Source organism: Lepisma saccharinum, chromosome 2 (assembly GCF_977018435.1).
Source record: "Lepisma saccharinum chromosome 2, izLepSacc3.1, whole genome shotgun sequence".
NCBI classification, from domain to species: domain Eukaryota; kingdom Metazoa; phylum Arthropoda; class Insecta; order Zygentoma; family Lepismatidae; genus Lepisma; species Lepisma saccharinum.
Window position 1 is genome coordinate 86755213 of NC_139230.1, and position 16760 is coordinate 86771972.

Here is a 16760-nt window from a genome sequence, read left to right on the forward strand (position 1 = left end):
ACACAACATCATTTGGCAGTCAGATGGTCTCCAAGTTCCCCGAAGCTTACATCATGTGTCATCTGTCTGTGGAGGTATGGAAAAGATCAGGTGTATGTGCTATGAACTTATCTGACTTGAGATGCAAGATTGTTGTGGCTGTTAGGTCCATTACACCAGACATGTTGACCAGAGTGTGGGAAGAACTTGACTGCCAGTTGGATGTGTGCCATGTAATGAAGTGTGCCTACATTAAGAACTTGTATGTTGTAAGATCTCAGACATACTATTAATAATAATAAAAATATATCTTTATTGAGTGGGTGAGGTTCAGCGTATGCTGTTCTCCCACCTAACCCTTGTCAGAATACAGTCTCCAGTTACAAACAGCATATATATCCAATAAGGAAAATAATAATAATAATAGTAAATAAGTAAGAAAGATGAAAGAAAAACGTATGGACAATTTGAAATCAAATAAGAACTGTAAGATACAATTAATGAGTATATGTATACACATAAAACTATATAAAACTAAATTTTAAATACAATTTTATATATATATATATATATATATATATATATATATATATATATATATATAGGCACATACACATGTACACGTAAATGCATATTTGTTAATGTTTTGTTAATGTTTGATGGTGCAAGAATAGAAATATTTGACATGAAGTAATATCAAATTCTTACATTGACATTAATCCATTATGGTATGTATCATGTGTGCTTCTAGATTCAAACTGTTTACATAGTAGGTAGTCCTTTGCTCTTTGCTTTGGATTTAAGAACATGCGGTGTTGATTGGTTAGTTATTGTTATGGGCAATGTATTTCAGGTTGAAACTGCATTTACCGAGAATGATGATTTGAAGGAGACGGTACTGTAATGACATGTAAAAAGTTTGTTATGTCCTCGCGTGTAGTGTGAGTGTATTTGAGTGCCTATTTTAAGTTTTATGAATAGATAATCCGGTTTACTTACTTTCAAAATTTTGTTTATGAAAGTGATATAGTGCAGATGCCTTCTTCTGTCCATTGTTAATATTTTCTTTGTGTTCAAATGAGGCAGGATATGTTCATATTTTCTTATGTTCAATGCAAATCGTATACAAGAATTGTGCATCACCTGAATTTTCCTTTTATCTCTGACTGAGACCCCAGGACCATAAACTACATCACAGTAATCAAAGAGTGACCACAATAAGAGCTCGGTGAGCTTCAGTTCAACTTTTTCGGTTGTAAATTTCTGAGAATGTAGAATGCTTTTCTACACAGTCCATTGATGTGTTCTGTCCAAGTAAGAGAACTATCAATCATCAAACCCAGGTTTTTAGATGTTGTTTTATGCGGTATGCATGTCCCACGTATTTTCCAACCCATGCATGATTTATTATGTAATAATGCAAGTAAAATAAATTAAACAAATTTAAAACACTGATATTCTTTCATGTACACACTACATTGAAAAAGCATCCAATAGACCAAGCAACATGTGGATGGATGGAAATAAATGCATTGTTATTTGTTAATGACCTCTGTGGTAATATGTTATGATTTCACAGTGTACTATTTTAGTGCATTTGCATTAGCTGACAAAAAAAGTAAGAAAAAGAAAACCGCAATGGCAACAGTAAATCTGGGTTATGTGGTCACATACGCATGCATTACGGATAAAAACTGCTATTTTTATCCTTGGGCTCATGCTGTTGAAATGAAGCCTCAAAGAGTAACATGTTAAATAAAAATCTGTTCAGCTCCATGTCAATTACACACTGTAAAAGTCTCTTGAGGGGGGAGGGGATGTATATCAACATCTTGTCCTATATGTTTATGTAGACATAGTGTGTGTGTTTGTGTCCACACACACAAACACACAAAGTACCTACACAAAAAAATTGCTTTGAATTGTACTTACAAATAAACCTTTCATTATATTTTTAAAATCCTTGTACCATTTCAGTACATTCAATCGCCTTTCAACTTTTTCACTTTCACTTAACATAGTTTCTTTTTGCAAGATATGAGGCAAATTGTTCCAGTCTTTGACATAAATAATAGGTGCAAAATATTTTTTTAGAAGTCTCAATGGAGTTGCAGAAGAGACACTGTCACAGTTACCTGGTGTAAGTACATCTTCTACAACAGGTACACTTCCTAGCATAAGAGCTTCATATATCCTGTAACACTCAGTGTTCTTTCCAACTGGATTTAAAGTCAAATCTGAATCCAGAAGAGCTTTAACATAGGCGTTCAAGGAATCTTCACTTTCAAGTGGGACCCAACTGTTAAAAAGAAAAGAAAAATAGAAGTATTTAAAACCTGTTTGGAAATTACAAATTTAAACCCAGACACACATGATGGCTTTTACTTTCCTCTGAAGCCACCCTGCTGGAAATTTCTACTGTTTTCAGTAGACAAATTCTACAGTTTTTAAATGTATTCTACTGTGTACTGTGAAATCCTATTGTAGATCTACTGTACAGCTACTGTACTGTGCAGTAAGGCTACTGTACTGAAAAAACCATGTAAATAATAATGCATAATACTTGCTACCATATATTATAAAATCATTTATTGACTCCAAGAATAGACAAATTCATTCTTGACACTATATTTTTAGTGATTTTGAAGTGAATTGAAAAAACAGTACAGGAACTGAATTTCTACTGTTTTTCTAATGAATACTACTGAAGTAAGATATATCTTAATGAATAAGTTACTATAATTCTTTCTTAAGAAATAACTCAACCTTAAAGCAGCTAGTAGTTTGAATACACAATCATATCAGTTGATTTTTTTTCGGCATGGAATTTCCCTGGTTATTATTATAATATCTGTGTCATGCAATTGCAGAAAGGATCCATTTTTTGATCAACGTAGTCACCAGTGTTTGATTGTTTTGATTTCTCAAGCATTGAGGGTCAGGTCTTCATTTAAACTAATTTTTTGCTGTTTTCATGTGAATACATAGGAATAACAATATGTCAACTTATGTATAAGAGAGTATGTTTTTCAATTTTCTACAAGTGCGTTAACCACAATGAAGCTACACACTTAAAAACGTGTTCACTTTATTTGATTTCTTTGTTGCGTGAACACATTCCTAAGTAGCAAGTTCCACATGCTTTACCATACATTTATTTTAGTTGCTTATACGACTTTTCCATTGCATTTTCAGTTGTATAAATAAGAAAATTTTCATTACTGACAAGAGTACTGTTTTCAGAGAGCAATATACTGAACACAATAAAGTATGTTAGTTGTACAATTATATTACTGCAAACATAAAGATAGTTGGACTACCAAAAACAGTAGAAAACATTAGCAGTACAGTTCATCTACTGAAAACAGTAGAAACAGTTGGGCTACTAAAAACAGTAGAAAACATTAGCAGAACAGTTCAGCTACTGAAAACAGTAGCCTACTAAAAACAGTAGAAGACAGTAGCATTACAGTTGATCTACTAAAAACAGTAGAAGACAGTAGCATTACAGTTCATCTACTGAAAACAGTAGATGTTTCAAAACACCCATTGATCTACTGAAAACAGTAGACAGAATTTTCAGTAGGGCACTAGCATTATGACTGGCACATTATGTACATATCCATATCTGCATGTATGTATGGATAAATTTAAATTTATTATCTGTCTATATTGTACAACAAAGTATTTGTAACATGTTTGTAAGTAAAGTAAGGGAATTTGTAAAATGCCATTATTTGTTTAACTTCCCAAATGCAAATGAAGAGTACTAGTGCCTTCTTTCCCAGAAAAAAAAACACAGTATGCACTCACAATCACATAATTTTAAGATAGCTCCAGCTGTTTAAATATATAATCACAAAAAAATCAGAAACACCCACACCCACTGATATGAGAGGCACACTTCAAAAGTAAGGGTTGGTTGAAATGACAAAACATTGGCGCAGATAATGCATGTGTAAAAGCTCAAATGTTTCATTTGGCTGCTATCAAGTATATTGTAATGAGTTTATTGTTGTTTGCCTTTCTGAAATACTGACTTATTATGGCTGCAAGAATAAGGAATTCTGCCAGTTGTAAAGTCCAGTACATAGATTTCCAAACTCAAAAAGGGCCATGTAGATGGCAAATTCACTGCAAACTATGTGAATTTTATAGCCTATTGTCATGAGTAAAGGAAAAGTCAATCACTAGCGTTATAAGTTCACAATGAGAAGTGAAGTGGGAGGACTAGTGTTCAGAATTGTCTCTGAAAAAGTAGTATGCCATAAACTGTGTGCAAGATGACCAGTGAAGAGCTTAATGGCAGTAACAGTGCTAACTGGTGTAATGTTCACATGATGGATTTTATGCAGAGTACATCCACAAAGATGCTTGGAAAAGAATTGCAAGTAAATAGAGAAGTAAAGCATACAAGTAAAATATGTGTACAAGCAAAAATAAACTTCATTTTTAATTTTATGGCCAATTGGCCTTTAATCTTGAAATTTGTATCACACAATATCCAAAGTAACAATACATACTCATCTCTTGGTTTAATTATACAGTTGTGACTGATCTTGCTTGATTCCATAATGCCTACTAACTGCTCTCTTGAAGAATTTTTGTACACTGTACCCATAAAGTTGCACATATATGATCGTGGATGCCTCGTATATACTTTTTCAGGTACAATATGTGGAAAGCCCCTGTACCTTAAAAAAACAAAACAATAAAAATGTTACTTCTACACAGTCTTGAAGCAGAGTATGAAAAAGTGACAATAACATTTATTATTTATATTCTGTGAATATAACTTTGTTAATATTCTAAAAGTAATAGAAATAATATTACACAATATTCTAACATAAAGATTCATTTTTAAAGATAAAACATACTAGTTGTGCTGAAGCTAGAGTTTGGCTTGGTAGTCATTTGATAGGACGTTGGCACGGAATGCTACAAGGGCCATATTCGATCTTTGGTTGAACCATGATTCTTACTAACTTTTCAATATACATAGGCATGCACAGACCATCCGATTAGGAAAAGGGGGGGGGGGGGGGCAAATGGCTTGAAGAAAATCTTTTCGGGGAAATGAAAATCTCATTCCATATCAAAGGCCCCATACCCAGTCTTTTTAGGGTGGGGGAATATCCAAAAATGTGGAACAAAGGGAAGGGCCGAAAATGGTTCTGGATTAATTGAGGTAGGTTATTTTAGGTCACTTTTCTGCCACTTTTGGCTGATCGTGTAATCGTGATGATGAGGATGAGTGATGATATGATGAAATTAATGAAAAAAACACTCACAAAGAACACCCATGTCCAGGCCGGGATTCAAACCTGGCGTCAGAGCGTGATATGCTAGCCACATGCCCCGGTGGTCAGCAAAATGCTGTTGAAGTATTAGCTGTGACCAGCAATGCTATGGTGGTATTGCAAGGAGCTAAATAATTGTAGAGTTAAAATTATGGTCCAAAGTAACGGAAAAAATTGAATTCATCAACCTGACAATCAGCAACACAGTTGCTCACATACAAAGTCTGTCACACAGCGCACAGCTGAGTGCTTATTTTTTGCACTCAATTCTCAGAAGTATTCTAATTGTACTTTCCTCTGCAAATTGTGTTTTAAATTTTCCTTTAATTTTCTTATACCAGCACCATTGAACAACCATGATAATTCTAGGTTTAGATAATAATATATTTATAAATTAAATGATGCATATTATCAATGATTCTCCTAGTAAAAAAATTGTCTAATTCTGAGTTAATCAAAAGTACATTTTTGGATTTTCGCAACACCACTGCGGTTGAAAGAAAAGTCGGGACACTGATGGAGATGATTGGCCAAATCTAAACAAAATTCCCTACCCTTCTTTAACAAAACCTTTCACTACACACACATTTGCAAATTAAAGGCACATATTTTTACATATATATTTACAAATATTGGATAACGTAAACACTGGTCCTCCAAGATTAGAATGAACTTCTGCAGCCTTAGGAGAATATCCTATACAACAACGTTAGTCTTCTTATAGTTGGTAGAAGTTTTAAACACACACAACCTGTGTGACAAAATGTTGCTCAACATAAAGCAACAACAGATAATTTAAACTGTTTAAACAGGTATCTGTTATTGCGCCATCTTAGAGAAAACACTTTCACATGAACAACTTTGTCACAGGAAAAACATAAAGTATCTTCAGCAGTGGTGGTCATGGACATCCACAGGGAGGAGCAAGCAAAGTAATTTTTTCCAGGGGGCAAAGGAGGCATATTTTTCACCATAATGAAACTCAAAAAAACACTGCTTCAATCTGAAATTATCATGTTCCTTCAATGCCCTTATAATAATTAACAAATATTTGTGTATCTGAAATGAAATTATGTGTGAAATATATAATTTTAGGTGGACATTCATTTTAAAGTGGGGCGTGACCTCCCTTGCTCCCCTTCCTGACATCCATGGTGGCGGTGATTGGATGCCAAAACTCAGGGGGCAAAGAAAGTTTACTTTCTCTTAGTAGACACAGCTTAGATCCAAGAGGGAATGTTGCAGGTGCAAAAAGTAGAGGGGCAACTGCCCCCTTGCACACTAATCGTTACCACTGATCTGCAGAATTTTAGAAAAAATGTACTTGTCGCCAGTGATCAGAACGCTACATTTTAAAAGTAGCTTCGCTACAGCTACAGCTATTCTTCCAAAATGTAGCTTCGCTACAGCTACAGCTGCATTTTCCAAGAAGTAGCTCGCTACGCTACTCCTGTTCGCTACTCGCTACTTCACTACTTTTTGCGCTACTTCTGCATAAAAAAACTTAAAAATAACCATGTGAATATTAAAAAAGCCCCTACTACTGGTAAATAGATTCTGTTATTTATTATCATGATTCCCGTCATTCAATAATTTTGATAGCTGTCTCACTTCAGTTACTTATTTTTACTATAGTTTTTGAGAATAACGTACATATGCAAGTGGCATTTCAATTCAAATTTGATATATGATATTGCAATTAGGGTGTTACAACTATACACAAATGAAATTTGGTAGGATTACATTTATGTTCACATCAACTTATTTTTCTTGAGAATAAATGTTTCATTTTTTAATAGACTGATATGATGGCAGCATTTTGAATGAAAAGTACCTGGGACCCTTTGTTTACAAAAGGGCTCCAGGTTCGATACCCAGCGGAGGCACATAGTGGCTTGGATCCAGTCTCGATCAGCTTATCTATGCATAAAATGGACTCAAAACAAAAAGTAGGAAAGACGCCAAGTTGGGAGGATGGGATCCTCCTGCTCCTCCATTCCCCACACTGCTCATCATTCATCATTCTTCCTTGTTCTCACAATTAGCCGAAAGTGGCAGAAAGCTACTAGTATAGATAAGAGAATAATTAAATAAACCATTCATCCTCATTGTCATGATTGAGAAGAGTTGAAAAATAGATGAGGAGGTAAACAGAAGAGGACAAATGGGTGGTGGACTATATAAAAGTGTTCGAAGATTAATATGGAACAGGGATGTACCTATGAAATGCAAGAAGGTAACATGTAACACATACTATGTGCCAATAATTACGTGACATAGAGAGACAAGAAAAAGATGCAGGCAGTGGAGATGAAATTTTAAGGAGTCTATGGGAGAAGACTAGAAGGGATAGAATAAGGAATGAGGAGATCCGACAGACAGTGGGTGTGGTGAAGTTTCAGGACAAGATAGGTCAGGCACAGATGAGATGGTTCGGCCACATGAAGAGGATGGATGCAGAAAGACTACCAGTAAGAGATTATAATGCACAAGGCCAAGGGGGAGACCAAGATGTCGGTGGAAAGAGCAGATAGCGGAGAGTGTTAGGAGAAGAGGAGAAGATTGGGAACACCGTGGAAAGAGAGGAGTGGTGGAAGACCAGGAAATAATGGAGAGGCTTCACTTCTATGCCGACCCAGTCAGAGGCAGGAAACGGCAAAGGATAATGTTGATGATGTCATGATTAGCAAAAGTTACAGAAAAGTGACGCAAAAGTAGGAAAAATACATACATTTGAAAACTATGTATAGTAACTAAAGAACTAAAGAAAATTGTCGTTTCTGCAGTAATGTCAATAACTCGTACGTACTTTTTACAATATGATACAATATATTGAGGAAACTGTCGTGTAAACCCGAGTGTTCTACACGTATTGTAATTTTAAAATTTGTGAACAAATATTTTCGCGAAAATAATTGTAATTCCAGAAACTCTATCATTCTTGTAACAATAATTTCTTGCTGGTGAGATCCTATATACTGACAATGATCAATGCTGTTAACGTACTGAACCATTTATTGCTGGCACTATTCCTTTGTCAGTGCAGTGGAAAATCCATCGCTCGTTTTTGCACTGCAAGTTGTGTTTTACAAGCAAATTAATGACATTTTGGTGCCTCTTACACCATGGATATCCACAGGATTTGTTCCGGGGGTGATGCAAACGAGGCATGTTTCTCCCCAAAATAGCGATGAAGCTCAATAAAACGTAGCTGTTAGGTGGAATATATTCATATATGTCAGTTAGTTAGATATCCAGATACTAATTAAATAACATCTATCTATAATCTACAATCTAGATAACCTGTGTTTTTATGTAATTGACTTTGTCTTTATGAACCTCCTGCAAAATTAAAGGTTATTGTTGATTTTTTCTGACGCTGTTGCCACATTCAAAATTCACCTCAAAATGCTGAGAGAAAATGTAGCTGTAGCGAAATTTTCGCTACAACTACACGAATTTTGTAGCTTCGCTACCGCTACAACTACAATTTTCAAAATGTAGCGTCGTTACAGCTACAAATTTTGTAGCTAGCTACTGTAGCGATGCTACAAGTAGCACGCTACTTCTGACCACTGCTTGTCGCATTTGAGGTTGTATCAGAATCATTCAACCACCTAAGTATGAGGGAGTGTTAATAACAAGAAATTTTCCAGATTGTTAATGACAATAAATTAGTTAGAGAATAAAATGGGAAAGTCCAATTACATAGTAAATAATGTATCCCCTACATAATTGTTTGGAACTCTCAGCGACATGAAGATACTTAATTTTTGTTTAATAGTATAATATTGTTTAATCTTGTTGATAAGATTCCTAATCAGCAGTATTAACGGGAAAACTGCTCCCTTGCCACCCTGTGAACATGCCTCTGTTAATATATGATTAGTGATTACAGATGTTCCATGTGCCTTAAAATATATATAATAGCTGTAAGTTTGAATTGATTATAAAGTTACATAGTATTTGGTCAATACTGAAGCATGTAGTGTAAAAAATAATGTTTTAAATCAATAAAAGTGGAACATAAATTGATGCCATAGTGAAAAAATTAAGGAATGCAATACATCTATTGTTCTTCACTATTATTATGTGTATTAAGATGTTCATCAGTGTTTACTCCACCAAATTTTGAACAAACCTTTGTTTTGACATACTCCACAATATTTGCTAGAAAATATTTACTACCCTAAAAAATGATATCACACCACGTATAACTCACATGTAAGAATCTATATACATTACGGTTCTCCTTCTCCAATTAAAAGTACTCATGGGAAAAAAATATTATTTTTGTGGGAAGTTTGAGAGTTGAAATTTGGTTCTGTCTTCTTGGAAGGGTAATTGTTTAGTGCTGTTGCCATTAAGATCTGTCAGAAAAAATCCTCAACTTTGTAAATCAACATTTTTCTACTTATCTTAGAAGTTCCTTCCTTTTATTATGATAGCCTCACAAAGACAGTGCATTTCATGAATATATTTTTTTCACTGTCTAGCATTGTGGAAGAAATTCATGGTGCACAACACTCTCATAATTGAAAAGAGCTGTTAGCATCATTTTGACATTTGATATTTTGAATGTTGACAGTGGTTAAGAGTGGAGTGGATATACTACTCAGTAAAGAAGAAAAATGTGCTTATTGGATTAGCAAAATAGTGGCAGAATAGTCACAGCAAGATTAGACTCCAGAGTGGTAAAAATAGCAATTCTACACTTTTATGCACCAAGAAAAGGAAAAGAAAGTGACATTTATGGAACCTTTGGTGAAATACTATGAAATATTAGAAAACAAGACACTGTCATTCTAATAGGAGATATGAATGCAAAAGTGGGAACATATAATAGTGGATTACAACATATTATTGGGGGGATTTTGCAACTCGAAAAAAAATTGAGAAAATGGACTACACAGACTAGTGATAGGGAGCACCATATTTCCACATAAAATGTGTCACAAAACTACATAGGTATTACCTGATAAGCAAACACAAAACCAAATTCAGAAATAGGAAACAGATAACTACTTAAAGATAGGGGAAATACACTTGAAACTAGGACCAACAACCAAGAAAATTTCAAGATAGAATATTTGATTAGAAGTAGAAAGATTGCAAGAGATAAAGATAAGGAAAGCATTCAAATTAGAATTACAAAGCAGATTTGAAATACTGGCAACAGATGAAAATACAGAAATGGAAGAAAGTAATGAACATAAAATAGAATAAAAAAGAAAATAGAAAAATCAGGAAAAAATGGATTAAAGTCAAATAAAGAAAAAGAATAGAAATCAAAACTAAAAAGAGCAAATCCATAAAATGGAACAGATCAACTGCTAATCAAAAACTTCACATTAAGTAGACATTTGAACAAATGTGGGACTATAATCATAATCATATAAACTTTAAAAAACATGTGATTCTGTCAAAAAAGAGAAATTACAAGTATGTTGAGTTTGGAATACCTAAAAAAGAAACAACTTGTTAACATGGTAAGAGTATGCCTTAATGACACACAGTAAAATCTATGTAGGCAACAGCATGTCTGATAAATTTCAAATTCATTATAGGCAGTGGCGGTGATTAGGTGGGAGCATTAGGGGCAGTTGCTCCCTACTTTTTGCCCCCGCATTATGGCCTCTTAATGCTAAGCATTGTCTACCAAGGGAAAGTAAACTGTCCCCCCTCCCCCCTGCTCCCGCCTAGTTTTGCCACCCAATCGCCACTACTGATTATAGGTTAAAACAAGAAGATGCTTAAATGCTTCTACTTTTTAAATTTAGCCTTATAATATGCAGTCAGGAGGGTAGAAGAAATTGAAGAAAGACTAAAATTAAATGGTGCATTTCAGGGTTGCAAGGTGTATGTAATTTATTGCATATGTTTGAGAATAACCAACTTTCTCCTTTGTCGTTAAAAGTGCCTTAGTGTGATAGCCTGAGGTGAAACACGTCTGTTAGTGACACGTGATACCAAGTGTTGCCAGCGTCCTGCGTAATATTGTGAAAACATCGATTTTTGGAACAGCCCATTTATTCCCTTCTGCAATGTTTTTGAAATTTCGTCAAAGTTCTTTTTCTGTCAAATTCATTAGATGGCCATCCAAATTGTTCGTTGGTATTGTGAAATGTTGCAATAATTTACCTCAATGAGTTCTGTGCATCAATACACACGATTTGCAAATATTTTTTTTCCGCCTTTGGCAAGACTTTGCTTATTTGTTATTAAAACATGCATGTTCTTACATATGTTTGTCTCTCTAAATTTTCCCAATATACAGAGCATTTTCTTGGCAGAAAGCGTTTCTTCTCATTCCGTTTCGCTATTCCGTTATACGGTCGTAAACACCGGGTTGCGTGACTTTTCGGACACTCTGTAGTACGCCCGTACGCCTGGAGTTCCCTGATTTAAAATTTCAAAAATACGTAAATTCTGTAAATATAAAGTAAATCTTGACTAATTTCATATATGTTTGACCTTCATGGCATTATAATAGCTATTTTTCATGATCCACTTGCAACGCTCCACTAACAACACTCGTTCCAGCATTTTTTTCAATGCCTTTCCTGCCTGGATGCCGGGCAGGTTCGGCATAAAGAACTCTATATTCCTTGCTGTCTTTCTGGAGAGAAGGCTTGGACAGGCTTGGATCTCTACAGCACGTGAGCAAATGCTCTCTCGTACACCAGCGTATGGAGCAGAGGGCTACGTGATTGATTCATGTGACCCTTCCTGCCTTCTGAAGCAGACGACAGTGGTAGAATTCCTACCCGGTTCTTCGCGCTCATGGAATATTGACTGACACAACTTTACCAAACTCAAATATACCATTTGTTTATGACCATTGCATTGTATAATTTATCGCAATGTGTATTACAGCAATGTGTATTAAAAACTAAGAGATCAACACAGTTTTTGTCATTTAAGTTGGTAAAGTCCTCATGGTAGAAGTTCAGCCTGTGCCTGCTCTACCACTTAACCTGCAAAACTATTATGTTTTATTATTATTATTTTTTCGTTAGTATCTAACTGCTTAATATTGTGTCAATGGAAATGTTTAGCATTCATTTGAAAACTCTTAACATCAAATTGTCTGTGGACAAAATTATTTTAAAATGTTTATCACCATTCCAAGATGCAATAAACAGTGGTCTGAATTACTAATCAGCACTGATACATCAGTAGAGTGTATGATAGTTGGATCATCCACCCACCTCCGTGTCAGAGTGTTTTGCACAGTGCGCCAAGATGACAGAGGTCCCTGGTTCAAATCCCGGCATTAGCACGGGTGTTCTTTATGAGAGTCCCTTCATCAACTTCATAAATATCATCACTCATATTCATATTTGCGATTAACCAAAAGTGGTAGAAAAGCGAAGTAAAATAAACTAAATCAATCAGTAGTTGGATCACCCACAACAATGACGTCTACTGTTGTTCAGAGGCGCTTGTGATTCAGGTAGGTTTTATAATGATGAGCGTCATACCAAAAAGTATAAAACACCAGAGTTCAAAACATTTGTGGCATAGTGAGGCATCTCATTTTCTAGCTAAAACATGCATGGATGATGTTTTATTGAAAACCCAGCTGACTTCAGGCAAATAATACCTGTGGTGACTAATACCATAAGCAAATTATTAAGCAAAAAAGGGCCGACCCTTCCTTCGGACTTGGCATTCCCACCCGAAATGCACATGCTATGCCACTGGAGCCTGCCTGGAGCCACGATCATTGCAGATCTTGGTGGTAGGAGCAAATAATCTGATGAGACCTGGTGTTCAGGCTTCAACCGTCAGACATAGATTTGCACCAAGGTTCAAGCATGTGTATGGGAGAGAGAGAAAGAGAAGGGCACGGAATAAAGAAAGATCAAGATTGAGAGATTCGGAGAGAGCAAACAAGAAAATAAGATTGATTGATTGATTGATTTGCTTTATTTTACTTCACTTTTTGTGCCACTTGTGGCTAATTTGCGAAGATGAGGATGAGTGATGATGTGATGAAATTGATGAATGGACACTCACAAACATCCATCCCCAGGCCAGGATTCGAACCCGGGACCAAGGAAATAAGAAAACTGGAGGGAAAAGATTGAACAAAATTTAACCACCAAAAAATTATACTATGGATAAGAAAAGAAGATGGAAAAATAAGAGTAATTTACACACACAAAAAGAAAAGAGTTAAGAATAACAAATAAAAGGGAGTATGCAAAAATATGTAAGCAACTTTCCCATATTGCAAGTTGGGAGAGGGGGGGGGGGGGGGCAAGTAACACCACTTTGACCTTCCTGTGGATGCCCATGTCTCATTCCAGCCCAAATGAAGTGATAAACTGAAACAAACATACATACAAAAACTGTTGTAAGAAGAAGCTTGAAACTTGGATTTTTGCCCTTGTTTCACATGGAAGCATTTTTTTTTTTACTTTTACGAATTAAATTCCTTGAAAGCAAAGATTTATACTGTTATGCACTTGTGTGGATTATGATAAGGACATCACTGCCACACAGGGGGCCTACTAAAGGGTGGCACAAAAGTCATCATCCTATTTGAACTAGGGTGACCAGACACACACATTCAAAAAGAGGACAGAGCAGGCGAAAAAGGAGGACAAAGTCATAAAAAAGAGGACACCGCAAAGAATGGCAACACTTTTGCCATTACTCATAATTTAATCAATATATAAAAATCTTAATAACACTTTTGCTTACAGTGGATTTTCAGGTGATCTCTTTCAATAACTTCCTCTTATCTTTAAGCAAAGAAAGTAATCTCCGAATCTGTCATTTAACAAATGACAAAGAATATCTACAATTTGAAGCACATATTTTTACTCCTTTTCTAATTCTTGGATATTAGAATGAAATATTCCCACAAGTGAATACAAATGTAACAAGTAAGATTAGCTTTAACTTATTTCCAAACACCGAATTACAATTTTTAAGTTGTTTACATTGGGTAGAGAAATATGATTTTAATGCCGTGAACATTTCTATCACTCTTTCAACAGTAGGTGAAAGTGACAGCCACCTTACACTTTACCTCATTTTCGTTTCTTCCTCCATCCTTTCAAAGCTGGATATTTTCTTGCAAGATAATTGTTGAATTTACACTTTCGCTTCGTTATTTCATGAAAATAAATATTACTTAATAATCAAAATTCTCACTACGCGTTTCTGTATCGTGTATATATAACTCAAAAAGGAACTGGCCGATCCCCGTGGCGGAGTGGTTGGCACACCGCGTCACAACGTGAGCGGTCACCGATTCGAGTCCCAGCCTGGGCATGGGTGTTCTTTGTGAGTGCCCCTTCATCAAAATCATCATACCATCGCTCATATCCATCTTCGCAATTAGCCAAAAGTGGCAGAAAAACGATGCGTTCCAGCAGCCTCAGAGGAGAAACATCGAGTTAGAACTTAGAATAATAGGAATGACTAGGGAGCCGAATTTTGCCTATTTGCCATTTATATTCCTTTGTAGTAAAACATAGGCTTCAATGTTTAAAGTTCGTTTCATGGTGTTTCTAGTACTAAAACGCATTTTTATAGTACCTATAAATGCCTATTTTGATTAATCTTGCTCAAAAATCGCTATTCTGCAATTTTTGCATACTTCAACTTTTTTTACGTGCCTTTGGCTTTCCCTAGATTCAAGAATGTAAGGCTTTGTTGATGTTGTACTGACTGAAATCTGGTATTTACCAGATTTGAGGGTCTGAATTCATTGGAACATTATTTCAAAATATTCTTTTTGTTACAATAGTGCAAATTGTTTTTTCATCATTTGTTCAAATTCGCACAGTAGTTACCACAAGCTGTTTTTGTGAGAATTACTTTTCCCCACAAATGTGAATTTCGATCAAAAGAGTGTTAATTAATATTAATAGTTTGTTATCATACTTTTATGGATAAACTGAAGTGTTAATATAGGGGTGTGCGGGACAGAATTTTTTTGGTCGGGACGGAAATTTTTTAAATCCCGACATTCGGGACGGGAAAAATTTACAATTTCCCGAAGCTCTGGAAATCTTGAATTCTACACGTCATTTTCACTTTAAGTGATTATTTTTGCATTTCTAGAATAAAAACTAACAATTTCCGATAAGTTCCAGACACTTACAATGCAGAAAACGTAAAAATTTAACGACTTGAACATTGGGTATTTTATTTCCTGACTGCTCGGTATCCCACACACCCCTAGTTAATACAGTCTGTGCATTGTAAGAAGAAAATTGAAATAAGTTCACATGCCTATTTTAATGTCTTTTCTTAGTTTATAGTGCCTTTTTAAGTGCCTATTTCAGAGGTTTTTAGTGCCAATATATCTGCACCTTATTAATGACTCAGTCGGGAAAGAGATGGTGTTGAGCTCCAAGATGCTAGGTGAGCATTGCTCGAATACTTAACGCACCCCAAGTGATATGCCTTAAACGATTATCATTATATGTAGAAGCATTCTCTAGGCAGCACATTGGCTATGGGCTTTGCTATAGCTACTCTTTCTAAAAAGGAGGACATTTACCAATTTCTAAAAAATCCACCCGGACGCCGGACAGACACCTAAAAAGGAGGACATGTCCGGACAAAAGAGGACGTCTGGACACCCTAATTTGAACTGACCTTTATTTTGACATCTTGTTGTTTATATCAGTAGTGTTTTGTCAGTTAAATAGAAGATACTCACAAAATTTATTGTGTGTGAAAATAAATAAGTATACCCCACAAGAATGTGAAAAAATTGTGACAATTTTGCATGACACTTTTCCGGGCAGAGTAATACCCAGTTTTGGAGATTTGCCATGGGCCCTATTTGACCGCTCCAGATTTTTTCCTTTGGGAATATTTGAAGTCATTGGTTTATGTGAATAAGCCAGAGATGTTACAGCAACTAAAGGACAACATTCAGCATGAAATTGAAAACATTTCCCCACAGATTTCCAACACCATGGAAAACGCAATAAAAAGAGCCCAAATTTGCATCAATTTGAATTGTGGTTATTTACTGGATGTTGAAATTACAACAAATAAAGTAATGGAGAGAACAATACATGCTGGCATGGCATTAGTGTTCCACTTGCAACACACACCAATGAGGAACAGCATTCTGTTATAAGTTTTTTGAGTAGTGAAGGTTCAAGCCCATTGCCTGTCATCAAAGAATGAATGTGAAGTATGGTGATGCATATTTGTCACTGAATCAAGTATATGAATGGGCTGGGAAGTTTCAAACAGAACGACTTCTGTGACAGACTCTCCTTGACCATGTCAGGCACATCTAGTCGTGACTCACGAGGCCATTGCAGCAGTTGATGCCATGCTGAAGGAAAATCAGCACCTAACAGAGGATGAAGTAACTGCCCGTATGGATATTAGTCATGGATCAGCATGCCATATTGTTCATGATGTTCTGCAAGGTGGGAGCCACACCGGCTGACTGCAGAATTGAAATATTGGTGTGTCGATGCATGTGAGGAACTT

General features: G+C 35.6%; 1 protein-coding gene across 1 annotated transcript in view; it reads right to left on the bottom strand.

Moving 5' to 3' along the window:
* Positions 1 to 589: 589 nt before the first annotated feature.
* LOC145984085 (elongin-B-like) overlaps positions 590 to 16760 on the bottom strand; it is a 103921-nt gene continuing 87750 nt past the window's right edge. The window contains exons 3-4 of the mRNA XM_083117486.1: positions 4503 to 4673; positions 590 to 2278 (exon numbers count right to left, since the gene is read on the bottom strand). Of these exons, the coding sequence (XP_082973612.1) occupies positions 1879 to 2278; positions 4503 to 4673 (571 nt within the window). The 3' untranslated portion in view covers positions 590 to 1878. The remainder of the gene's footprint in view (positions 2279 to 4502; positions 4674 to 16760) is intronic.